Below are 27,489 nucleotides of genomic sequence, written 5' to 3'. Positions count from 1 at the left end.
TACTAGATGAATCAAACGAAGAAGAACAGCTCGACGTCCAGGAAATTTCTTCCTTTAATTCATTGAAGAAAATAGAAACAGCAACAAAACAACGCGTCAGTATGGTACCGCTTCGCATACTTCTGTCACGCATTCCCCATAAACAAATATCCGCGAAATTCACCTGCACTGAACAACATAGATAACAGTTTGGCATGTTGGATAATAAATAACTTATTAGCTGTTTTTTCGCGTAGTATCGCGGAGTATTTTTACTCCTTTTTTGTATTTTCACACGCCCTGCGGGCTCGTCAAATTACGGTACAACTTGTAAAAATACTTAGCGATACTACACAAGAAAACTACTAGTAAGATTATGTATTAGCGCTGGTAAAAAGCGCGGAAAAACCATTGTGGCATTTTTTACAGAATTGTATAGTATCAGATGCCTTTTTGTTGCTGTGTATATAGACCATCGTGTATTCGACTCATTTCCAAAGTGTAACATTGTTGTCTGCTCTATTTAGTGTTGACATAAATAAAATAGGCAAACCTTAATTTAGAAATGTCATGTCATGTATTCCTCCATGTCATTGGTTTATTGAGGAACTTAGTTCCTATAGAGCAAAGTCCATTTTGCAAACCAAATCTGATTGGTTGACACAGGAACTTAGTTCCCAGAGAACTCATTAAACATGCATTTGAGATCTGATTGGCTCATTCAGGAACTAAGATACCTCAAATGTCAAGTACATTTTTAAATGGTGAAGTACAGTTTTAAATGGGGATGTGTTATTTGTAAAGATAACAGAATGGTCACAATTAGAAGGGGGACTTAACATCCCCTCTACCATTTGGCATGTCTTAAGTTAGCGATATGAACTTTATTTCATGCTCTGTTATGAATATATTGACTTTGTTCTTTACCCAGGAATCCTCTTCAGAGGACTGTAGGGACTCAGGTTTTGAAACTTGCAATACTTCTCAAGGTAATTACTGATAGCTTTTTTAAAGAGTCTTTGGTTGCATTTTTGGCTTACTGCATTCAGTAACATGACATGACACATGTTGTTTACCAATTGAGCAATTGCTGTAGGTGTTTTGCAAAAAAAGAGATCTAGCAAGGACAGATTTTGAAGAGAGGGCAAACCTCTTGTATTATCTGTAAGCCAGTATTTGCAAATTTGCGAGCTTTATTTTGTCGATTACCAAATGACTGATAGCTATAGTAGTATTAGTGTTTTGCTAATATTAGTACTATTCTTCACCAATTACTTATGTCACTAATTTTCTGGCATGGTTAAGTCATGGGAAAAGTTTGTGGCTGAGGCAATGAGGAGCTTGGTGTGAAAGTGCTAATTGCAAATAATCGTTTAGAAGGGGAGGCACCATAGGCCAGTTTTTGACCTAGAAACATACCTCAATGAAAAGATCTGTAAAACCCATAGGTGACTAAAGGGGGATAATAGGAAACCAGCCAAACCGGACCAGGGATCCATCATAAACAGATTGTAGGGGGTAACTTAGGTTAATTTTACCCTCCGGATGGTGGCAAGGTTATTGATAACATAACAGATCATATAAACAACTGCTGATACATAAAAGTGTTCAAGAGAGTGACTAAAAAGAAATATTTAGAAATTTCTAGAATACTTAGTCATGCTGACTTGGATGCATGAACTTTCTATGGAACTTTCTAGAACTTTTTGTTAGGTTTTGTTGTTATGATGTAATAGTACCAAAATAGTCTTAAGCTTCTGGAATATTCTGTATTACTTCGTAAATGTTCAGAAAGACTTAGTTGTGTAGTAGTTATTAGTTCCGGTTGTCAGGAGTGACTGACAGTTCAGAGAGCTATACCAAGGGAGAGAACTGTTGTGGAAGATTGTTAATTTCAAGCAACTTTGGAAAAGAAGTGAAGGTGTAGTCTGATCGTCCGGGTGAGTGTAGTCCTGAGAAGGACTGTTGTCGGTGGCAGTGACTGACGTTTCGACAACCTGTGCGGAAGTCATCATCAGAGTCAAGTGAGTCACTCACTTGACTCTGATGATGACTTCCGCACAGGTTGTCGAAACGTCAGTCACTGCCACCGACAACAGTCCTTCTCAGGACTACACTCACCCGGACGATCAGACTACACCTTCACATGTTACCCCCGGGTTCAAGCCATTTACTGCATTTGGAAAAGAAGTTGACTTTGTGCCAAAACACAGCTCACAATGAACATTCCTCAACACAAGAGCCAAGCAGATTTATACTCTAACTGGAGCTGAACCACCCCTCTTGTGAATAAATTCACCGAACACCTTTTTCTTTTGAAGGCTCTTCAAGGAATCAAACAAATCCTCTTCTTAGTGGAAGCATAACCAAATCTCCAGAACCTTGGCACGAATTCAGAGCAAATCCTGATGTTGAGGTAGGTGGACGATTTATTACAACATCTTACAACAGGGGTGTTATTTTACAGTGTACCTCAAATTCTAAAGATGCTGACTGTAAGTATTGCATTTGTTAGTATAGATGCATATATACACATATACATCCATCAAAATGCAGACTTCCTACACCCATTTTATGTCTAAAACAAAGTTGCAATTTGAAACTATACTTGAAATATATATCTCTTCTCTTCTCATAAAAGGGGTGAAGGACGATGCATGTATATTTCACAGAAGCTATAATTGTACTTTTCCTTTGTCCCTATAATTTCGTTTTTCACACTTTTTACTGGCAAACTAAAGGTGTATGTATTTTATAATAATTATGTTTGAAAACTGCAACATTTGGAAAACTATTGTTAGTATATATAAATAATGGCTACATGCTTAATTATATGTTTGCTTGGATTTGCAAAAAAACATGCCCTTTTTTTTGCAAGATCAACAGTCAGATTCATGCCCTACCACAGCTCAGCTAGTGGGTCAACACCCTGTGGTTGGAGGCTGGTTGAGAGTCCAAAGTAGCAGGCCTTAAGAAGGGTTGCAAAAGCTAGCCTGCTATGACTTTTGTTGTTGTCTGGCAGAAGGGCTTAAGGTCAAGGCCAGCATTGGGATGTTGCCTAGGGACTAGCCCAATAGATGGTGGGTCAGTGGAAGCTGTGTCTAAAGCTGAAGGGTAGGAAGGGTAGGGTTTGGACTCCTCAGCCTTTTACAGTTTGCCTGTAGGTTGAAAAGGGCTTCTTAGCTTATACTTTGACAAAGCATTGTCAGTGGGCTGAAATTAAATAGCTAGAGGGGGCTTGTAGTGTAGTACTGAAGCCACAAAGACACGCCACAAAGGCTTAAAAATAAACTCATGCTTTATTCCGAGCACGCAAAGTACATCACTCTTCACTTATCGCCATTGCACACTTTTAGTTCCTGGATATATTTACAAACAACTGCTGTCCTAATAAACTACAGTGCTTGAGTTTGAACGGGATGGGATTTTGAAGGGGGTATCACACGTGTTCCAGTTAGCCAGGCCAATGAAAATGCAGGGGGGGCTTAAAGTCAAGGCTGACACCTGCATGCATCCCAGGGTTGCAAATGGTCCTGTGTTTACAATAAGCTAGATCACTGTGGTGGTGGTGGGGGGGGGGGGGGGAGGAGTGGTGATGTTTATGATTCTACGGTTATGATACTTAAAGGAATCAATTTTTTGTCACATTTTTTGGACCAGTTAAATGGCCTTTTTCATTTTCCATAGAATAACAAGAAATTGAACCTTTTTTCCTATGAACACCAAGTTTACCACCATGTGGCTTCACATTGTTTGTTTTCCTTGTTTTCAGCTGTTTTACCCTCTCGATGAGGTTGAAAAGACTGTTAATGGTTATTCAGAGACTGATGATTCAATTGGTGATGCTTTTAAGGTTGCTTCCAGTAAGTATGATTTATAGGCCAAATTAATATGAGATCTGTTACTCATGTGAATCAATAGTTCCAGTTAGGTTTAAAATTTTATAATCCCTTTTTTGGGGGAGAGAAAGATCTGTTTGGCAAAGAGTTTTAAAGAAAGGAATAAAAGTGTTAGTCACATATGAAATTGGACCACAACATGTATATTATCTCAGTGGTTATTAAAATAATCTTGGTTAGATAGAAATCAATAATAACTAAGACTTGAAGAAATTATCTAAACTTTTTTTCAATACTAATACTGAACTAATTGCTGGAAAATTATGATAATAATAACAAGTTTATTCAAGTGTCAAGGTATTTACCGTAATTTCCAGCTGTTTATCCGCCACCCGGTTAGCTCCATTGGTTAGAGCGCTGGACTGTTGTGCGGGAGGTCGAGGTCGATGGTTCGAGCCGTGGCCGGACCAACACTCAAGGTCTTAAAATAACTGAGGAGAATGCACTACCTTTTTATAATATCAAAAAATGGACAGACATTCTAGTCTTCTCGGATAAGGATGGATAAACCTTAGGTCCCGTCTCCTGCATCTAGTAATTAGCTAATTTGGTTAGGCAGGGGACGTTAAAAAACCCACTCACAAGATTACTGTGATGTGGTCTGGCCTGTTTACTGGGATTGGGGGGGAGGGGGCATCTTCAAATAAGTTTCCTTCAATTGTTTGTAAACTGCTGATGCAGTCCGGCCAAAGTCCCCCCAAAAGTGTTGTGATGCGCATTTGATCATATTCACATGTTAATTTGCGCAATATAAATATTAAGTTATTAATCTGTTGATTTTGCCATATACACGCACCACTGTGGGTAATAGGGAGGTGCGGGTCATGTAACAATTTTGAAATCTACTGGTAGTTCAATTGAAAAAAAAATTCTCACTTACCTGCATGTCTACCTCGCAAATGAATGTTATTGTAGTAAGAGTGCCGCAAAGTGGCATGAAAACATTATGCTGACTCAAGTTTATTTCACACGCAATTAGTTGTGCAACGAACAAATTTTTATTGGCATGGATGTAAACAAATCCTTGATGGTGACAAAAATAATCCAAGGATATTCGGCACATCAGTAACAAATTTCCAGTTAACACTAGCTTGAGCTGAAGAGAATTTTCCCATTCTAAGGGACTTGTTAGGCCCAGTAGAACTGGAGATATCAATTTTTTTTGAGAAATCAACAAATTGACATGGCACTGAACGATGGCTTGCACAGAATGTGGCCATAAATTCACATTCTTTCAAGTATGAAACATTGTGAATTCCAAAGCCTTTTAGTGAAAATTTCCTCTGCTTTTTTAAGGCGCAGGTTATCCACCAGTGTGGGTAATCTACTGACTTTTTTCTTTTTGCTGTATCCAATTACCGGCCGGTGCAAGTAATCAGCCATGCAGGTAAATGGCTAGAAATCACCATCAATTTAAAAAATGCTTAAAAATGTGAAAAGATAATAACTAGAAAGAGAATATAAGAAGGATAGGGGTGGTGTGTGTTATAAAGTATTTCTCTTAGTGTTGAGAATGCTAGGATGTGAGCTGTAATGGGGTATCTCTAAACTGCTGGTTTGGTAATTTAATATCCCAAAAACTGTTAATTTATCAGCATTCATGTTGATAATGTGTTTCACTCTAATTTCAGCAAGCAGCTATGATCCAGACAGTGAAGGAACTATGCAAGACACTCTTTCAACAAATTGTAAGCTATTGTGATTATTAACAGTTAAACAATTTGAATCCATGCAGGTAACATTTTGATTGTCATGTACATCTATGTGAGAGTAGACCCAAGATGGGCTATTGACAGCAGTATAGGCTTAGATGCTGGCATAATTTTGGACATGATGCCATGGAGGTATAGCATCAAGGATTGATCATGCCTGCAAAATACCAAAATTCTTATACATAAACAGGTTAAAGTACATTTCTTGTTCTTTTATGATGAATTTTTCAGGTTTGTTTTCAAAATGCATGTCTGAAGTTCCATTTCTAGAACTGCTCTATAATTTTTTAGACTAGGTTACTATACAATCAAATTGTAAATAGTTCATTTATCTTAAGCATTTCTCCCATATCTCTTCCAGAAAATGATGAAATATAATAACCCTTTTCTTTCAATTTTACTTACTTTCATGTTGCCAACCATATCCATGCCAGTTTCTGTAGCTCCAAACAACGCAGAGGTTGAGCAAACAAACCAAGATGTTGCACAAGAAAATTGTAAGCTACAATGCAATTTTAATACAACCTGTAACTCCCAAGATCAAGTTAATTCTCCCCTCTAGCTGCCAGATATTTCCTTGTGAATTAGCATGAGAATTTGGTTTTAGATCAAGACAACAAATTTTAAATAATATTTATAAGTTTGTGGATTCTCATAACCTTTTGGTAGTTAATTTTTGGATTTTACAGGGAGAAGCTGCATGTTGATCACTTAATGTGGGAGTTAAGGGAATAATGAAATTTTTGGAGGGGATGATCTATTTTGAAGGATATTTCTCTTAAATGTACATGTCGCCATTTTCTTGATATTTGCAAATGGAGATGTATTAATATAATGTCCATTCTTAAAAGAAGATGAGTTTGATCCTGTATGTTTATAATTTGTTACTAAACATTAATTTTTATTTCTGGCCCATTAATAAAATTAAGAAAAGAGGCCTGGGGAATGTTTTTTAGACTGTGCAAGGGAGTCAATTAATTTTGTACTTAACTATGCATGGACTCTGATAAATGCTTTGATAACAATCTACTCTTTTAAGAAAACTTCTCTTTAACACTTTTCTTACACATTTAAGCCTGAAGTTAGTTATTAAAACATGTTTTCTCTCCATGCAGTGAGATAGTGCCTTTAATTTATCTGTGCAACAATGGCATGATTGAAACATAAATGAAATTTTGATTTCATGTCTCTTACCAATCTCATTGTAAATAACATTATTTTATAGCTCATTCCCAGGAGGAAATTGTAGAACCCACCCAGGATGTTGAACAAGAACAGAGTAAGTTTGCTTTTCAATAATTGGTATTCCATGGAGAAAACTTAAGTTCATTGAAATGAGAAATTCTATCTTCCATCTGCTGTTGATAAAAGAGATACAATGTACAACTGCTCATTATCTGTACAATAAGGACAGGTAATGACAAGATTTCGAGTGCAATGTAGTGTTAATTAATAAGCACAAGTAAATTTTTCAAAGAAAACAAAATTGTGCATGTGCTAGTCCAGTTTAACCAATTTGCATGAGAAGTCATGTTGTAACTAAGACTAATTTGCATGAAAAAGGCATCACAGTAAGTCAAGATTGGTGAAATTTTGACAGCAGATGCACTATTAATTTTGTAATTTGCACTAGTGTTACAACTATGCATTTGTGTTACAACTTTGCCTTTGTATTACATAGAATATGTGTTTTCAGCTAATCATATGTGCATAGCTTTTTCCAGTATACCATTGTGAACTGAATTCCCAGTTTTCTGAGAATTCCTAGGATCGAATTCCTAGGATTTCCCAGGAATTCTCAGCTATACAAACTACCTCTGACGAAAGGCTGACGCTCGAAACGTCAGCTTTTGTAATCGTTACGGTGGCCAATTTACCATTTCAACTTTGTTGATATACTCATATCACAGATTTGCTTTCTAACCTCGAAGGCTTCTTGGATTCAATGATCATAAAAGTTTTTATTGTTATGCAAAATGTCTCATGTCCACGGATGTGCCAAAATCATAAAACATAAACATCGTCATAAACGTGGATCAACGATTTGGTATGTGTATAAAATGAAGACCCAAAAACAAAGACCCACTGGTCAAAACCAAAGACCCTACAGTCTAAGATGAGGACCCTGCGGTCTAAAATGAAGACCCTCACTCAAACACCGTGGTCTAAACCAAAGACCCTGCGGTCTAAAACAAAGACCCTGCGGTCTAAAACGAAGACCCTGCGGTCTAAAAGGAAGACCCTGTGGTCTAAAATGAAGACCCTCACTCTAACACCGCGGTCTAAAATGAATACCCTTCAGTCTAAAACGAAGACCCTGCGGTCTAAAACGAAGACCCTGCGGTCTAAAACGAAGACCCTGCGGTCTAAAACGAAGACCGTGTGGTCTAAAATGAAGACCCTGCGGTCTAAAGCGAAGACCCTGCGGTCTAAAGCGAAGACCCTGTGGTCTAAAACGAAGACCCTGCGGTCTAAAATGAAGACCCTGCGGTCTAAAACGAAGACCCTGCGGTCTAAAACGATGACCCTGTTGTATAGAACAAAGACCCACCAGTCTAAAACTATGTACACTAAGCTAAGTTGTTTCCATTTCTGGAGTGCATAATTAATTAAAGTGCCATCTGAGCGCACACAACATATGTCAAATTGTGGAACGCAGTCATCAGACAGCTGTAAGCAAAAGCCTTTGAAATGTAAACGTGTTCTGATACAGAATGAAGAGACTGTTTCATTAAAAGTCAAATTTGTGTGATAAGACCAAAATGTAGTTTTCAAGTTTGTGTAAGAGATTTTTGACCTATATTAAAGCTAGGACAGTTCTGTAACTGTTGTTCGTTTTTACACTTGCCCAATATATAATAAATTACAAATTTTCACGGGGGCATTGCATGTGCTGTATTCAATTGTACAAGATTATTCATGTCACTTTGCAAGTTACGCACAGATGACCTTTGAGCCCAGCCTTTAAAATAGATCAAGCGTCCATCAAGCAGTAGGTCACAGTATGACGCAGTATCATTGAAGTCACCTCACTGTCATTTGCTCAATATGCATTTGACAAATCTAAAATTTAATGTTAGTGGTGAGGAAATGTACCAAACTCGTCACTAAAACGTACATTTCAACGCTTGGAATTTGACTACATTACACAATTTGACACGTTGTGTGTGCGCTCAGATGTAGGTGCTCAGATGACATTTCAATTTATGTGCTACAGAAATGGGAGCAACTTAGCTTAGTGTATATGGTTTTAGACCAGTGAGTCTTCATTTTAGACCACAGGGTCCTCGTTTTAGACTAGTGGGTCTTCGTTTTAGACCAGTGGGTCCTCGTTTTAGACTGCAGGGTCTGTTTTAGACTGCAGGGTCTTTGTTTTAGACCTCAAAGTCTTCGTTTTGGACCACAGGGTCTTCGTTTTAGACCAGTGGGTCTTTGGTCTTCGGTCTTCATTTTTGGGTCTTCATTTTAGACACATCCAATGATTTGGAATGTGCACATCCATTTTTAAGTGAGAATTCCAATTCACCTTAGGTGCTTCCTTGAATCTCTTGTACAAATGTTTCTTCATTATGAGACACACTTGACTCTGTTGGCACCGCTGCTAGTTCAGTGGAAGCGAAAGAGTAAGGAATCAAGATGGGTGTGTTGGAATGTGTTGCTGAACGCTTGTTATGGTCAAACTTTGTTGATTTGGGTACTGGTACACTGTGATCATCTAGGGAGCTCTTATACTTCCTAAGGTGGTATCCATCTGTTATAATAATGAGGGTAAAACATGTTTGTAATCACTGTCAAAGTTGTGATTGGCTTGTGTTATCTCCCACCTTTGACATGAACATAACTCAAGTCAGGGTTTTGGGTCTTTGTTTCCTCGACAGCTCTTAGCCACGAATCGTGCATTTGTGGTACATTCAATTCTTCTCGATTATTTCTACGTAGATTGAGTTCACATCATTCTCTTTATCGTCATCAAAACATGGATACAAGATTAATCCATTGTTTAAAAGCAGGCAATAGGTCAGAGAACTTAAGAGCAAATGCGGCCAAAAATTGAATGTGGCAACAGCTAAAAATTGATTTGGCTCATATTCTCAAGTTAGGTGGGTCTTACAGTGAAACAAACCACTGCATACTTCATTTGGCTAAATATCAATCCATTTTCGAGAAAATCGATAATAACTGAATTCCACCAAAATGCTGCTTTAAAAGCTCAAAAATTTTTAGACCAATCTCGGAGTGCCAAGCCACAAATTGAAAACACTTGGACCGATGAAAAGTACCAAATCTTGAAAAACAATATCAAAACATAATTATGTTGACAGCAATTTGAGCAATTGTTGATTGTTTTGTGTACAAATTCTAATTGAATTTATCCGTCCTTCATCTAACTTAATTAAAAATGGGTCAAAAGTAACCTGTTATTTAACTATGTGCTAAACAAAGTAATCAACTGAAAATCTGGCTTTTGGAAGGCGAAGTGTAGTTCTTTTGAATTTCCAAAGGATTTCCTGGGGAAATGGTTCAGTGTCATTTCATTCAATTTTGAAGTAGGATAAAATGTGCTGATTTGATGGTGCCGTCAGTTAGTCGAAAATGTACACATCCACACACAAACTTGATTGTTTTGCATTTCACATCCAAAATACATGTCCTTGTAAATTAGTCTGAGAATTTGTTTTTAGATCCAGATAACAGATTCTAGACGTGATAATGTAAGTTTCAGGATTTTCATTACCTGTTTGCGGGATACATACATGTTTGGATTTTACACGGAGAAGTTGCATTTTAATCACTTCTGAGAGTTAAGGGGTTAGTGAGTTTTATGGAAGGGACAATCTATTTTATACGATATTTCCTTTAAAATCTACCTGTGGCCCCTTTCCTAATAATTTTATTTGCAAATGAAAGTAGTACATGAATGTCCTTTCTTAAAAAAAGCTGAATTCGACCCCTTTTTCATAATTTTTCATTTAACATTGCTTTTATTTCTGGCCCATTAAAGAAAAGGGCCAAGGGAATGTTCTTGAGACTGTGCAGGGGGAGTCGTTCAATACTATGAGTGGACTGAAAAATGTTCTGATGACACTCTAATATATTTACAAAACACTTTAATTGCTTTCACTTGCTTTTTGCTTGAAGTTGGTTTAATTTGTCTTATTTGGGCATGTCTTCTCTCTAGTGGGTCAGTACCTTTACGCAGGTGCACCAATGCCATATGAAGCATTAATTAAATTTTGCTTTCATGTCTCTCACTAGTCTCATTGTTTAAAACATTAATTTTATAGCTCATTCCCTCATGGAAGTTGTAGAACCCACTCAGGATGTTGAACAAGATCAGTGTAAGTTTGCTTTTCAGTAATTGGTATCCCATGAAGAAAACTTAAGTTCATTGAAATGAGAAAATTATATCTTCTATCTGCTGTTGATAAAAGAGATGCAACCACCACTTATTACCTGTACAATAAGCACAGGTAATAACATGATTTTGAGTGCAATTTGGTGTTCACAAACACAAGAAAATTTTTCAAAGACAACAAAATTGGGGGCTAGTGCGATTTGTTGTCATTGAAGAATTTACAAGTACTTATTTAAACCAAATTGCATGACATCACCTAAAGTCAAGACAGGCGAAATTTTGACGGCATGCACACTATTTGTTATTTGCACACGTGTTACAACTTCGCATTAGTGTTACATAAATTTGAATTTGTTTTCAGCCAATCATATGTGCATGATTTTTTCATTTATATTATTACAGTTAATAAACCAACTATATTTATTGTTACAGCTGGCACACAAATGAAAATGTTCAATGCATAAAATTCAATTTTTGAATCAAGAATGTTAATGATGAGAATTCATTTGGGGAAATGAAAGATGTAAATAAAATGTAAAAAAAATGTGAGATCAACAGCTGTTTAACAGTTTCCATTCCCTCTAAAAGTTTGGTAATGAATGAAGTTAAACATACTTTTAAGGCTCACAATAAAGAATATAGATTTGAAGTGATTATCTAAACTGACCATTCATGAAATGGTCCTCATGCCAGTTGCTTGTTTTTTCAGGCACCATCGACCATTAATTTGTCTCGAAGCATGTCTACCTCTTTTAAAGTATAATAGTATTATTCTTTTGACAGTTAAAATGATATTTTGCAATGGTTTCTGTTATTTTAGTGGTTCGTGAGATCTGTCCTTCATGGAGTCCTTTGGAGGTTAGTTTTGATTGCTTTATCTATCTCTGGTTTTTATGCTATTTAAAAAGTAATCTGAGCCTAATAGGAATTAATGCAATTTGGAAGCTTAATTGGAAGGCAAAAAGGATTGTTATTTTTTGGTGCAATAGCATCATACAATAAATTTCATAATTTATAACATAATTTTCATGTGCAGGGTGGAGGACATTTCCAGATATCTGTGAAAAAAGATCTTTCCAAGCACGTTAAATCTGGATATGCCTTTTTTGGAGATGAGCTGGTTAATTTAGAAAATTTTAACAGTTTAACTTGGAAAGGGGTAATTCCAGGTAATCACCTTATATGTTCTGTGATTCACATTGTGACCTTGTTGAGGGTGGTATTGAGATGTTTGGTTAATTTTAAGATTGCTTTTTCAGATTTTGTGCCAAAAAAACCTCCATTTTTCAGTTTTGAGGTTTATCGCAGTTTTTGGATTTTCCATTTTGTACCATTTAGTTTTTGGTTTTCTTTTATCTGATTTGATAACCAAAGTGGTTTCCCTATTAGGGTTCGATCCCCTTTGTCTTTCATCTGAGCTGAGTGAAAATCATGTGCCTCCACTGATCTTAAATAGCTGTGAAACCTCTGTATAAAGCTCCATCTTCACCACTATTTCAGATCAATTAGGATTTCGATTACTGGGATGTGGAAATTTTATCACTGGTTTTGATGGTTTTGCATGCGCTGTTTTTGGGTTTTGACCGGATTTTTTTCCAGTTTTGGACGATTTTTCTACATTTTTGCAGTTTCCAGTAGACCCCAATGCCCCCCACCTTGACTTCTCCTACTCTTGTAAAATCCAAATAAAATTAATGCCAGTTTGTTAAAGAGGAAAACATTAAATTTTTTCTTAGAGAGCAAGTTTTTGTAATATTTCAGATGGTTTATGAGTAGCAAATTCATATTACATTATCTTTGGTTTATTTGAGTGATCAACAGATCCCCAGATATTTTATGTGAATTGTCTTTAGGGATTGGTGGAGATTGAAGCCTGGAAAAAATCTGTTAGGGTCATCAAAGTGTGTGACCTTTTTTCAGGCTTACATTCCTACAATTTCTATCAACTGATATTATGAATCACATTGTACCAGCCAGGATTAGGTATCCATCTCAGATTTGTTCAACCAATCTCATTTTTGGAATTGAGACAGTTAAAGCTTCTGTTACTATTGTTACCTTTTATTTGTTAAATTTAGCTTCCCAAGAACCAGGTGTGGTTGCAGTGCATGTTTTTTCAGATACCACGCAATTTCTGGGTAAAACCACATTTACGTATGAAGATATGCGGAAAAACGTTGTCTCCCAAGCAGTAGACCAAGGTGGAGACGGGCTGTCTGATCTGTTGTCTCTGATTGCAAAACATGTTTGGAGTCAAAGCTCATCTATGAAGCAAAATTCAGGTGAATCTTAGTGAGCAAATACAGTCCAACCCCTATTAAGCAGCCACACTCGGGGAAATGTAAAGTGGCTGCATAATAGGGATTTGTCAGGAATTGGTCTGAAACTTACGTAAAACGTCCATGTATTCAAATACAAGCATGCTGAAAGGCTCTTAACCTCTGCTGGACACAATAAAGCATTGAAAAATCGCACAAAACCAATTTTAAGAAAATGCTGAGATAAGGTCACAACATGAATCAGTTACATTGAAAAGTTAGTGACATGTAATGACATGGTAACATTAATTCAATGATTAATTGCATAAATTCAATTTTAAGGACATTTGACGATGAGGTCTCAAGAAGAACCAAATAACACATAAAACTTTCGATATTGACAAAACAATCATACATGCTGCAAAAGCAAAAGATCGTTACATAAAATAATCCTGGAGACTCGTTTGTCACCTTGGAGCTCGAAGTGGTTCAATAAATGTGTGTTTAGATGTATTTAGCAGTCGTTGCTGTCTATTTCAGAATCTTATCTGTCATCACCTTATCACAAACAAATCCAAAGCACGCGTATTTGATTTTGGGTGGCGGCTTAATAGGGGTAAAACACAATAAAAACCTCCATTGGGAAGACCAAAAGGTGGCCACGGTCGCTTAATAGGGGTGGCCATTTAATAGGGGTTTCATTTATAGTATTTGACTGAAAATAATTTCGGGACTTTAATGACTGGCTTCTTAATAAGGGGTGGCCGCTCAATAGGGGTTGGACTGTAAATGGAAATATCACCTACACTAAACATGCATTCATCAATCCATGACAAAATTTAATAACATTACACACAGTGGTGACATGGGCAGCCTGGAGGCTATGACTTCCATAGCAATTTGATATAGAAATGTTGCCTAAAATTTGGCTAATAATGTAGAGCCCTTCAATTCATTCTGGCTTTTCAACAGTTGTCTCATGTACATACAGTTTAGGTAATTGTTTAAGTTATGATTATTTAGGATTAGAAGGTCATATACATTGTGGCATTGTCCCTCATTGTGCTGTATTCTTAATATGAATTGATAGAGCAAGCAACAGGTGCTCTGAATGGTAGTTGTCAGAAGAGACCTTCACCAGCCGAGAATAATATCATGGATGACAAGTGCGAAGACTTTGGACAATACTTCCAAGATATAGTGAAATGGTAAATCTTTTAATTGTATTTGGAGGTCATTGCATGAGAGTCAGCATTATTTTGTACTCTGTGAAAAAATTTGGTTTTTAGTTTTTTGTCCTTTGTTCACTGATACTCAAGTTAATTACAAAATGAAAAAGACTGATAAATGACAGAAAGTGTGTATAAATAACTCGTAAGGAATCTGGATTGCTATGATAAGTACTACATATCTTTGCAAAACTATATAAGCTGCATGTTTGGTCACATATATTTCCTAGAACTGTGTTATTTACAGGTTATCAGAGGAAAGCTTCCACCCAGGTCATTCCAATACAGATGTGTGGTTGAAACTTTCCAAAGCTATTTATGGGCTATGCAAAAAACTGGGTGAGTTTGAATTGATTTGAATGAGCAATTGCTTTGCTATTTTGCAGTCGAATAGAACTGTACTTCTCTGTGATCTTTTGTTGTCACTCCACAATTACACTTCTTGCCTTCCCTTCCTACACTGAAGGATTAAGCATTAATTTTGGATTGAAACAAAGTTGATTTTGTCTAAATTTTTCTACAACTTTTTCTTGTTACTCCTGCAAGATAATATTACATCAGTATAACCATTGTTAATTTTTTTTATGAAGGGTCACTAAGCCTTTCAATTAATGTGATTTGATCTTTGTCACAGATTCTGCGGGAGATGAGCAGAATTTTACAAGCGATCAGCATGCATCCCCTCAAGAAAGTGAAGCCAGTTATTTTGCTGATGCTGAGACTTCTTCATGTACATCATCCAACAGTGCTTCATCGCCTGATCCAGAAGACTGGAGTCAACCTCCCAATGGTAAGTGATTTGGTTCTAATTTGATTGATCCTCCTGTTTTATAGACTCATTTTTCGTTAAACAAAAATGTTTTTGGAATTCAGTGAATGGTGACTTACATTCATGCATTAAAAGCAAAACACAGCAGTACTTTGTATTATGTGTTGTTACATTAGGGTGAATACATTTGCTTTGTTAACTTTTTTTTCATACCACCACATTTCATCTCGGCATTGATGATTAGTACTAAGTTCTTCTTTAAAAATACATAACTGAAGTGGTATTTATATATCTTATTTTCTGGTTTCTTCACTTTCATTACCCTTGCCAAATACTAAACCAGGAATACCTAAAATAGCTGTTCCCATATCGGAACCAATTGAGTATTTATTCAAAGTTAGTGACAAGGAAACTAATGGGAGCCATGAAATACTAGCACCATTGACAGGTTTCATCAGTCAGCCTTCAGTTCCTAAGACTGAGGATGATGGGAATGAGAAGCACCCTTGGTGGAATAAGTCTTCTTCGGAACCACACAGGACAGATGACAACCTACTGAATGATGACTATAATGCAGTAGAGGATATAACTAAAAAATTTGAGTCATTCCCTGCTTTGCAAAATGATACAGATCATCACAGGGACAGTGAATTGAACACAGCTTCTACTTGGGGGAAAGATAAAAAAACACCTGCTGTTCAAGAATGTGAAGAAACTGGTAAGTATTTTTGTCATAATAAAATTGAGAATATACAGTAGTTAGCTTCGCCTTGTATAAACTCATATCCTTTGGGAAACAAGGAGATACAGTAAGTTAATAAAACTTTTAATCTAATTTTAATCATTTTGTTGATACTATTAGTACCATTCTGGAGTTACTATCAGAGTTATGATTTAAACTTTTGTTTAAATTTCAAATGATCATGAGACAGCTGATATTTTAATTTTTTGTGTTTTGTTCAGCTCACTTTGAAACCTAGTGGGGAAAGCTCATTTAACCCGAATTTTTGTGATATTTGTTATCGATGAAATAAACCTTTTTCTCTAATTGACAAGTTGCCAAAAGTTACAAAATAGTGAAATTCAGTAATGGTATGAAACATCATGCTGTCCTATTTTCTCTTGATGTGTTGTGCTCACTATGAATGAGGGCAAATGGATATGTAACAGAGGTAAGGTTAAAACTGTGTCAATGCTGCAGTCTCTCTTATGAAATCTGGGAGCCCAAGGGACATTTTCAGGGGTACTGGCATGTGCTTTTTCTTGTTTTGCTCTGCTTACTTTGTTTCCCTCCCTTCCTCTCCTCTCCTCCCCCCCCCCCTCAATTTAGTCGTGGATACCCAAAATGCCAGAAGTGTGGAATGACTATTGTTAGGGGTCAGTCAATATGCAAATTTGTTACTCACTCAGATGTAAACAAATGGCTATGTCAACAGCAGGCCAATTGGTAAAGATTTTCCAAAATAATACTGGAACCCTTCTATCAGCTTCTTATCGTTCAAATATGATTCATCTTTTCTTTGAGTGACTTTCATGTAAAACCAAGTCAAAGCTCTTTGAAAAAGCTCATGATAGTGTTTTACATCATGTAATAATGTACAGTAATAAGGTTATGTCAGAAAATGTACATGGCAGAGTTTTTCATTATATAACTATTGGTAAGACCAAATAAAACGAGGGTTTTAATTTTATTTGATGTAAACACAACATTACAATTCCTTTTTTTCTTCGCGCATAAGCAGTTTTGGGTATAGCGTTGCAACAGTTGCGATGGCCAGCGGCTGCTCCATCCTCCCCCTTAGTGAGTCAATAAGACGAATGACAACCTAAAAACAACCTAAATGAACCTTATAGATCACAAACAACAAACAGTTTCCATGAAAGGGCTATAAGTGTTCTCAGTTACATCACAATTCAACATCGCTCCCTTTAAACAGATTCCTCCTACAGGCATAACTTTGCGGCAGGTTGCATCAGGGTTCCGTTAAGAGTTTTCACATCTGCGATACAAACTCTGCCATCTTTCCCAGGGAATGTCTTCAGAATTCGTCCAAGGGGCCAATGTGACCGAGGTGCATCATCATCGTTCATTAGAATAAGATCTCCTTCCTTCAAGTTCCTTCGTTCTTTATTCCATTTTGGGCGCATTGTCAAGGTAGGTAAGTATTCTTTACACCACCTCTGCCATATCATGTCAGCTAGTGCTCGGACCATTCTCCATCTCTTGCAGCTATTAATTTCTCGCCCCTCAAATTGGCCAGGCGGACTGTTTGGCAAGGCTCGTCCGATGAGAAAATGGTTTGGCGTCAGTGCTTCGAAATCGTTGAGGTCATCGCTGACGGGAGTGAGGGGTCGACTATTAACAATAGCCTCTGTCTCGACAAGGACTGTATGGAGTGCTTCCTCTGGTAACACCTGGTTATTTATGACAGTCTTCATAACTATTTTGACCTGCTTGACCATTGACTCAAATATTTCTCCCTGTGTGGGGACAATGGTGGGTTGAAGTACCAGGTGATCCCCTCTCGGGCCAGTTCACCGGTGATTCGTCCCAGACTCGATGACCTCAAAGCTTCACCTAACTTTCTGTTCGCTCCCACAAAATTAGTTCCGTTGTCTGAACAGATTGTCTCAGGGTTGCCTCTTCTCCCACAAAACCTTCTCAACGTCATGATGAACAAATCAGTACTCAGATCGCCTGCCACCTCCAGGTGGACCACATGGGTAGTAAGGCACGTGAAGATACACCCCCACCTCTTCTCAGTCACTCTTCCCCTCTTGACACAAATTGGACCAAAACAATCCACACCCATGTTGGTAAATGTACGCTTTGCAGAGGGCAAGTTGCTCTCTGGGTAAAGAGGCCATCACAGGAACGGTTGGCTTAGCTCTCCTTCTCTTGCAAAGAAGACATTCATTCATTTAGGTGTAATGTAGAAGTATTTGTAATGAATGACCTGCCTTGTAATTCAGTGTATGCTGCAAAAAGGTTAAATGAACGATTATTATTATTATTATTATTATTATGGTTCTTCTAATAAATGACCTTCGTCGGAGGATCCAGAACTGTTGGCACACGAGAGCCAGTGTGTGCTCCCTTCCTATGTGGAAGTGTCTTTCGTGGATGTCTTGAACCAACAATCTGAACAGGGGATGTACTGGGGAAAGTAATGCTTAATTTTTTGCTTCAAATGGTATTGGAGCTTTAGTCAGCCAACCTCAAACTCTGATAATTCCATCAGCGAGGACTGGTTGCATTGGAAGTAGTGAACTGTTAGACAAGAGAGCTCAGTTCGCTTGCAGATCAATGTAGTCGTCCTTAAACGACTCAATTTGAGCTTGTTTACACAAGGCTAGTGAGACTTTGAGATCGGCGGCACTCAAACACATGGTTTGACGTTCTGGAGTTGGATTCATCTTCTTCGTTTTACACCTCAGAATGAATTTGTATCTCATCCACCAAGTGTACTGCCAACATAGCTTTCTCCTAGAGGAGTACTTCTTCCATTGCACCATATTGATAGATGAAGTAGTGGACACTGCAAGGACTGAGCCCTTAATTCCTAGCTCAGTTTCATCCACAACTGGTACTTCCTTGGTACTCGGCCATTCTGCTTCAGGCAACATTAGAAACTCTGGACGACTGATCCATCAACATTGCGGAGTCAACTCCTGCATATCCTTCTCTTGTGCAGTCATTGGCCACATTTATTTTGCCAGGAATGTGATGCCACTCTTTAACGTCGAAGTTCGAGGCGATTTCAGTGACTTGGTGCGACACATACTTGCTAAATCTCCACTGGGTGTTGCTAAGGTAGTGAAGCACTATCCTGGAGTCACTCCAGAAGTGCGTTTTGTGGATTTCAGTGTCGATTTCCTCCACTACCTTAGACCTCAGCCTAATAGCTACAATGGCAGCATGTAACTCCAGATGTGGAATGGTCAAAGCTTTGATTGGCACAAGCCTAATCTTACTTAAAACAAAGCTCACTGTGACATCTCCACAAGTCTAGCTTAGTTTAGTTTATTAGCTCCGCCGACAGGGAGGGACACCACAACAGCTTTCGCCAATTACTTTGGGCCCAGTAAACCCACCCATTCCAGCCCAGGGGAGGACATCCATCACACAGTAATTTCGTGGGTGGGAAATTAATGTCTCCTACCCCTAACCCTCCATTTATTCGTCCCTATCCGAGAAGACTAGAATATGTAACCATTTCTTGATGTTATAGAAAGGCGGCATGTTCTTCTCAATTATTTTAAGACCTTGAGTGTTGGTCTGGCCGGGGCTCAAACCCTCGACCTCCCACACAACAGTCCAGCATTCTATCGATTGAGCTAACCGGAAATACGCAACTGCTCTGTAATCGAGTTCTGACATGTGGCAGAATACGAGTAGTTGTACATTTAGGCATTGGTCACAATGGAAGCCATACTACCAGGGAATCATGATCGTTTGGGAGGATTTCAAATCTTCTTTCCAACCTTGCCATTTCTGGAGGATATCAGTGGGCAACTCGCTATCCCACTCAATCTGGCGTCTCCACAACTCTTGGATGATCAGTTTATTTTTACGTAGGGCACGACAAGGCCCAGGGGATGGAAACGCTGCTCACGGCACTCAATATTCCTCGCTTGGTGTTTGGGAATTCACTCTTCGCTGGTTCAAGACTCAGCAGATCTTGCTCTTCACACCACTTGACACCTAAGGTTCTTTGTTAAGGCAATCCATTACAATCTAAATGAACAATGTCGCCCACCACCTCGGACAAAGGGATTGCTGTGAGCACTTCTCGGCTGTTTGACATCCACTTCTTTAGTTGAAACCCGCCAGTTGCTAGGATTCCTATTAAATCTTTAGCTAGACCAGTGGCTTCATCACAGTTTTGCTTCGATGCTAGGAGGTCATCCAAATAGAAATTACGTCGAACAGCATTGATTGCATCCTTGCTGAATTTCCCTTGCTGATCACAAGCAGTTCTCTGCAATGCGTAGTTTGTGCAACACGGTGAATCCACAGCGTCAAGAACGTGAACAGTCATCTTATATTCATTTGGTCTCTTCGTTTCATCTAAGTCTCTCCACAAGAAGAGCAAAGAGTCTCTATCCTCTTCACAAACTCTCACTTGATGAAAAATTTGTTCAATGTCCGCCACTATGCCTATCCTTCCAGTTCGAAATCTCATAAGGACCCCTACCAAATTGATCAACATGTGGGTGCCAGTCAGAAGCTTGTTATTCAAGGAAACACCATCAATTTTTTATGCTGTGTCAAAGACCACACGCCAAGCCTTTCCAGGCTTGTTCGGATTAACAACTGCATGGTGTGGTAAGTATCATGTTATTGGGGTTATCACTTTGGCCTCTTCTTGTGTCATCCTTTGGACGTGTTCTTTAGTGACCCAATCGTTGATGACATTATAATATTTCTCTGCTAGCTCTGGGTTTTTCTTGGGTTTCTTCTCAGCGGAATGAAGTCTTGAAACTGCCATAGCATAATTGTTAGGCAAGACTGGTTCACATTTCCATAACAGTGCTGTTTTGTAGTGGCCTTCCTCCTTGACTGTGTTACTTTCAAAGGTGGCCAGCACTTGTTTATCTTCAACTGACAAGGTGGACTCAGAGAGAACCCGCTTGGTTGCGTAAGAGTCGATCTCCCAAAATCATTCCATTTGATGCTGCAATGTAGTCTCTCTATCTGATGCAAGAAAGTTTGCATTAATCGTTTCACAGTGTCCTTGATTCACATTTCCAAACAGCATCCATCCAAGAGGGGTCTTTACCGTGATAGGCTCATCCCGTCTCCCCTGGTGGACTTTAAGGTGATTCAATAAGTGAGCCATATCAGCTGCAATGAGAATCATCACGTCACCACCTTGAAGTTCAGGAAGATCTATGTCAGATAAGTGATTCCACTGCTCGACGGTCCTTTTCTTTGACAACTTGAAAACTGGAATGTTGAGTTTGTTGATGACTCAATCTCCATGCACCATAACCAGATCTGGCAGTTCTGTAGAGGAAAGACTAAAGGTTACCCTGTCCAAGTTCTGAGTAGTAGCTTCATTTGTATTTGTATTTGTATTTAAGGGTTTGTACAGTGTACAGGCACGAGAACAATAGGACACGTAGTCCACTACCAGGTTCACCCTCCTAAACCAATCCCAACCCACCCATCTCACCCCAGGGGAGGACATCCATCACACAGTAATCTCGTGCGTGGGAAATTAATGTCTCCTACCCCTAACCCTGCAGGAGACAGGACCTCCATTTATTTGTCGCTCTCCGAGAAGACTAGAGTTTCTAACCATTCTTGATGTTATAGAGAGGTAGCATATTCTTCTCAATTACTTTAAAGACCTTGAGTGTTGGTGCGGCCAGGGCTCAAACCCTCGACCTCCCGCACAACTTTGCAGCACTCTATCCACTGAGCAAACTGGGAGGTGGTGATTGCCAACTGTATTAATGTTAAGACGGTATGTCTCGCCAACAAGTTGTAAGCGTTCAGCTAAATCTTTCCTAATCAGAGTTGAGTCACTTCCAGGATCAAGAACAGCATATGTGTCAACCATGTTCCCTTGACTATGAATTTGAACTGGGAGCACTTGAAGGGGGACCTTCCGCTGAGGTTGAAAACAAACTTGGTTGATGTTGGTCGGAACGATGGGCAACGAATTTGACACTGGTTCTGGGTAATGAGCATTTTCCTTTGGAGAAGCCAATGGTTGGATAAAGCTACTTTCGTTGCTGGTGAGACTAGGAGGCGACTCTACGCAAAGATCCTTAGGTAAAAGGGTGTGATGGGTATGCCTGCACCGTTCTTTAAGACAATGCTTTGTACTCAGACAATTCTTGCCTTGGTGGTTCGTTTTCAAATAATTGAAACAAACTCCATGCTCCCTTGCAATTTTCGCCTTTCTTGTAGGTGCTTAGACTTAAAGGCAGGACAGAAGGCAACAGGGTGCTTGTACTTGCAGATGACACCCCTTTTCATTGGATGGGGCTTTCTCCTGCTCTTTGTTCAATGACTGGGTTTGGGCTTGCTAATGCAAACTAACAAGTCGCTGCTGTTGCTTGAGGCATCAGGAGACTTTCCTGTTGTCGTGGCGAGGGAATTTAACTTAAGATTTGGCTTTGCTTTGGGGTACCTTTGTTTCTCGTTCCATTTTTCGCATATGAAATCTTCAAGGGGGTTAAACAGTGTTTCTACTCGCTTGCGTTACCATTTCTCAAACTCTACCAGGGTGGATCTATCAATGCGTCCATCTATGCATTCATACCATCTTACTCGGAGTTTCATGGGTAACCTCATAGTTGCCCTGCTGAGATACTCTGGGGTTTGGAGAATAGCTGACTGACTCATCTTTACACACCATGTCGTACATGCCTTAACTTGGTAATAGCAGTCACGCAATACTTGCCTATCATTTGAGGGTACATAGGCACTGTTAAGCATGTCATTCAGATAAGCTGTGGCCACACTGTTGGGGCTCCCAAACTGACATTTCAATGCCTTAAGGGGCTGTTGGGTAACTATGACCTGTAACACCTAGAGTTTCCACTGCTTTCTTAGCTTCCCCTTGAAGATTTTGGAATAGTCAGTGAGGGTTGTCTTGTTGTTAATTTGATTACGAAACCTCTCGATGAATTTAAGCCACTTGATAGGTTTTCCTGTGAATTTGAAGAGGTCAAGCAGTGGTAATCACTGCTGTTCCTGAGTTCGCAGAAGAGCTACACTTGAATTTGTTTATAAGCTAGTAAAGGACCTCATAAAGGCTGTTTCTTAGCCCTCTCTCAATTTATCAATAAATGTATCCACTGGTTCTTCTACTGGTAGTGAATAACTGTCATTTCTACTAGGTCTACCGAAGTAAGGGGTTGATGTGCTCCGGCTGGCTGGGGCCCATTGTGTTACATAAGATGGCTGAGAGTGGTTTGATGGGGCAGTGAGGTTTGACTTGTGAGGAGTTTGGGTTAAGTTGTCATGGCAACTACCACTAGGCATTGATGCCAGAACAACACTGCTATCCCCCACTAGGGAACCAACTGTTGGAGGGAGTTCTTCACCAGGCCCACGGGAAAATTAACAGAGGTTGTTGCAAGAGCAGCTGTCTTACTATTATCAAATGACCCAGGTTTGGGCTGGGACGTGGTCACATAGCCAGGTGAAGACAAATCTCTACAAGATGGAGGCCTCAAGGCTAGACTAACAGGGGTAGCTGTAGTTTGAGACGAGTATTGTCTTTCAGGTCTGTATAATCCCCTTTGAGGAGACTGCACTGCTGTACTGAGTGTTACAATATCTGATTCACTTGCTTGGGCAACTGGTACCTGAGTAGAGCCTAAAGTGAGGCTATTGCCATGAGCTGCATGGAACTCTAGATTCTTTACTGGCAAGGGCTTGGAAATTGCACGCAATGGAGAGTATTCATGAGACAACTTTTCTATCCCGAGATGACTCTGTATAAACATCTCCTTTGAGTTCTTGGAAAACGTATCCCTTAGTAATCCCGGGTTCAACTTTAGTACAAGGACTATCTTTGCGTTCACCTCAAGAGGTTGTTTTAGGACTGGGCACTACATAATGTTTCAAAGATGGCGAAGATTTACTGACCTTGAAGATTTCATCATAAGAGGCCTTTCCTCTGTTAAATTCTTGACCCAGTATTTCAGGCTCAAGGTGTGCCACTTCAGCTTGATTTTGAGCGGAAATCACAGCCATTTCGTCTTCTCTTTTCCTTCGCAGTAGGTCGAGCTCTCGTTTTTGACATTCAAGTTTCCACTCTAATTCCCTTTGAGCCATTTCGTCTTGAAACTCCGGTTCGCGTACTTCATTGTCTCTCTTAACTCATTCGGCAAGCAGTTTTGCTTGAAGGCTTGCAATGGAGGCCTTTATTTTGGCCTCTCTTCTTCTCTTTGACGAGGACAATGAAAAACTAGAGCGAGAAAGCACTTTTAAATGACCAGAATCGACCTTACTCTGCTTACCAAATCTTCAGGAGTCACTTCAAGGCTGCTGTGAAAGGGTGATATCACACATTCGTTGACCAAGTGCCATGATTCTTGATTGCTCGTCGTGAGCGGCTGATTTGCATCCGGCCCAAAATTGGACCAAAATGGACCAAAATTGGTAGGACCAAATAAAACGAGAGTTGTAATATTATTCAACTTGAACACAGCGTTACAATTCCTCTTTTTCTTGGCACGCAAGCAGTATTACGTATAGCGTTGCAACAGTTGCAATGGCCAGCGGCCGCTCCAACTATTGTGAGGTAAGCACAGGGAATGCACATGGCAGCTATTTGCAGTGCGTGATATGGTAATGGCGGAAGATGCCCACTGTAGTATTTAATTAACATTGCCTTATCATAGTTAGCAAAGTTGAAACCTTCAGTTTCAATATCTTGATACTTCAGTTAATATTTACTCTAATAAGAAGAAAATTTGATCTTTTATTTATGGAAGCTATTTGCAGTGCGTGATATGGTAATGGCAGAAGATGCCCACTCTAGTATTTAATTAACATTGCCTTATCATAGTTAGCAAAGTTGAAACCTTCAGTTTCAATATCTTGATACTTCAGTTAATATTTGCTCTAATAAGAAGAAAATTTGATCTTTTATTTATTATGTAAAGTGCCATAGTGTGGCCTAAACTCATATTCCTCTCTGAAAAGGTAGAACATGGCACCCCTAATATTGAGTCTGTTTTTAAGCATTTGTGGAATTGAGTTGCCCAACTACATGCTCTTAAAGTTTGGTGAACCTCTTACAGTTCAGTCAGTGCAGTTCACACCATTTTCTGCTGTGGTTTAGTTGATCCAGTTCAACACTGCAGATGACTTTTCTTCAAACTTAGAGAATTCTTTTGTGGGTACTATGTTAAGTAAAGGAAAGTCAAATTTGATATTAGATTTTGTTATTATAACACTGTTTTAATTTGTGGTTATTGTTAAACCTTTATCTTTTTTTCTGGACTCTTCAGGTTCAGTGCTCTTGGTTTATGGTAGTTCAAGTGAATATCAAGAAGCTGATCCAAAAGCAGAATCAACTCAACATTCACACAAAGGTGAACCTGATATGAGCCAAGAAATCCAAGCAACAATGACAGAGGGTTTCACTAGTGAGTTCAGCATTGGTGACAATAAATATGTTGGAAGTGGTGACTGTCCTGAATGTAACACACCTTTACCAGAGTCAACAAAGACTGAAGTAAATTATGAGGAAGAAGACCATGATGAAAAGCAGGATTTAAGTCAGGAGTGGGCTCTCTATTCTGAAGAAAGTGCCTGGCATACTGTTTTAGCATCACAGGATAATACCCCAGTGCTTCTTCTTGATGTTCGTGGTGTTAATGTGGAGAATGAAGAAAATCAGTACTCAGATGATGAAATTTCTGAGATACTTCATACAGAAAAAGCTCAACATTCTGAATCAAGCCATGGTATTTCATTCGCACGTACAGAGGTTTTGGTCAATGGGTTTGATCTTTGTGAGAATGAAGATGCTGGAAAGATTGTGCATTCAAGATGGGAAATACTGCCTATAGAACCAAATAAGACTGATGGAGGTGCGGAGGAAGATAACTTTGATACAGAGCAAGATTTAAGCCTAGAACAAGGACTCTTTTCTGAAGAAGGGAACTTGCATACTCACTTGTCGTTACCTGATGATACTTCTGTTCAGATTCGTCGTCCAGAAGTGGAGAATAAAGAGAGCCAGGTGTGTTTGTTATGTAGAGTTTTGTCAGAGTTTGGAAGTTCTTCCTTGAAGGTAGATATGATCCACTTGCAAGCCTTGAATAAATAAAATAAATAAATAGACTTCAATTTTCTTTTACAAGTTCTTGTAGTTTTACAAGTTCTTGTAGCCATTACAACAAAAAAACCACAAAATACATATATATTATTCACCAGCCAGAAGGTCTGTACTGGGACAAACTGCACCCAAGGTTTTGTATACCACCTTCAGCCTGGTCTTCTTTATCTTGAAATATGTTTTCCTCTTCTGGATAATAGAATTTGCTTCCCCTTTGGTAGCTTTCATCGTCTGAACTCATAACCGTGAGTCACTTGTTACAATTTCTAAATCTTTTAGCCTCGCTTATGAAAACATTGAAAAGTGCAAATTGCAAAACTTGAAGCAGTTTGTACTAGGGCCTGGTAAGGAAAATCTCGATCGCTGGAGCATGTAGATTTAGCCAATCAGATTTGAGGATTTAGGATTTGAAACCAATGAGATACTTGTGAAAAAAGTTAACTTTTATACTAACAAGCTTCTTGAACTAACTTATTTTTTAGGTGTAAGAGTTCATTATTCATTGTGAGGTTTGGTGACCTCATGGTTGGTGGGCTCAACTCTTGACTGAGTGGTCCTGGTTTGAGCCCTGGCCAGGGACATTGTGTTGTGTTCTTGGAAAAGGCACTTTACTCTTACAGTGCCTCTCTTCACTTAGGTGTTTAAATGGGTACTGGCAAATTTAATGCAGGGGTAACCCTGTAACGTACTAGCACAGGCGGCCCAAGCTCTCTTTGAGAACCACACAAGGAACACAATTTGCATATCGATTTATAAGGATTTGTATGGGATTTTTTACAAGATATCCTTAGAGATAGTTAAAAGTGAAAATATTAAATAAAAATGGCTTACCTTATTCCATACGTGTGTTGCTTGCTCCTGGTGTCTTCTTAAAGAAGAGAAAACCAGGATTAAAAAAAAAAAACGCTTAAATCAAGTGAAGTCGGTAAAATAACGACACCAGGAGCAAGCAACACACGTATGGAATAAGGTAAGCCATTTTTATTTAATATTTTCACTTTTAACTATCTCTATGGATATCTTGTAGAAAATCCCATACAAATCCTTATAAATCGATATGCAAATTGTGTTCCTTGAATGGTTCTCAAAGAGAGCTTGGGCCGCCTGTGGTACTAGGAACCCCTCCAGGATGGAGTAGAAGTACTCCTAATTGCTTCACGTTACGGAAACCAGAATTAAGTGCCGGCCTGATGGGCTACTTGGCCCATAAACGGACTTCACCTTTTTTCATTAAAGAAGATTAGGATAGAAGGAGATGTACTGTAGTATCTATGATACGAATTTCCAATTTTTTTTCTAGGAAGAGCAAATGCAAGTCTCTGACCAGTTCTCCACAGACTCAAAACAGTCAGGAGCACATACTACACTTCCACCACTGTGTTCCAACGCAAGTGATATACCAAAAATGATTCCAGTGACGTTGCCACTAGCACTGCAACCAAACCTTCCAACAGGTTGATAATGTGTAATTTT

At 38.8% G+C, this 27,489-nt stretch overlaps 1 protein-coding gene across 1 annotated transcript; it reads left to right on the top strand.

Moving 5' to 3' along the window:
- The first annotated feature begins 815 nt into the window (after positions 1–815).
- Positions 816–27,475, top strand: LOC111346951 (uncharacterized). Its single transcript, XM_088731392.1, has 16 exons — positions 816–968; positions 2,301–2,395; positions 3,752–3,842; positions 5,510–5,566; positions 6,025–6,087; positions 6,816–6,869; positions 10,876–10,929; positions 11,767–11,804; positions 11,983–12,115; positions 13,025–13,228; positions 14,295–14,412; positions 14,681–14,772; positions 15,068–15,223; positions 15,639–15,920; positions 25,184–25,920; positions 27,317–27,475. Exons 1-16 carry the CDS (start codon positions 857–859, stop codon positions 27,473–27,475), a joined length of 2,445 nt encoding a protein of 814 aa, XP_088587518.1. The 5' UTR covers positions 816–856.
- Positions 27,476–27,489: the final 14 nt, after the last annotated feature.

Source organism: Stylophora pistillata, chromosome 8 (assembly GCF_964205215.1).
Source record: "Stylophora pistillata chromosome 8, jaStyPist1.2, whole genome shotgun sequence".
Lineage (NCBI taxonomy): Eukaryota > Metazoa > Cnidaria > Anthozoa > Scleractinia > Pocilloporidae > Stylophora > Stylophora pistillata.
This window is presented reverse-complemented; position numbering and strand designations above follow the sequence as displayed.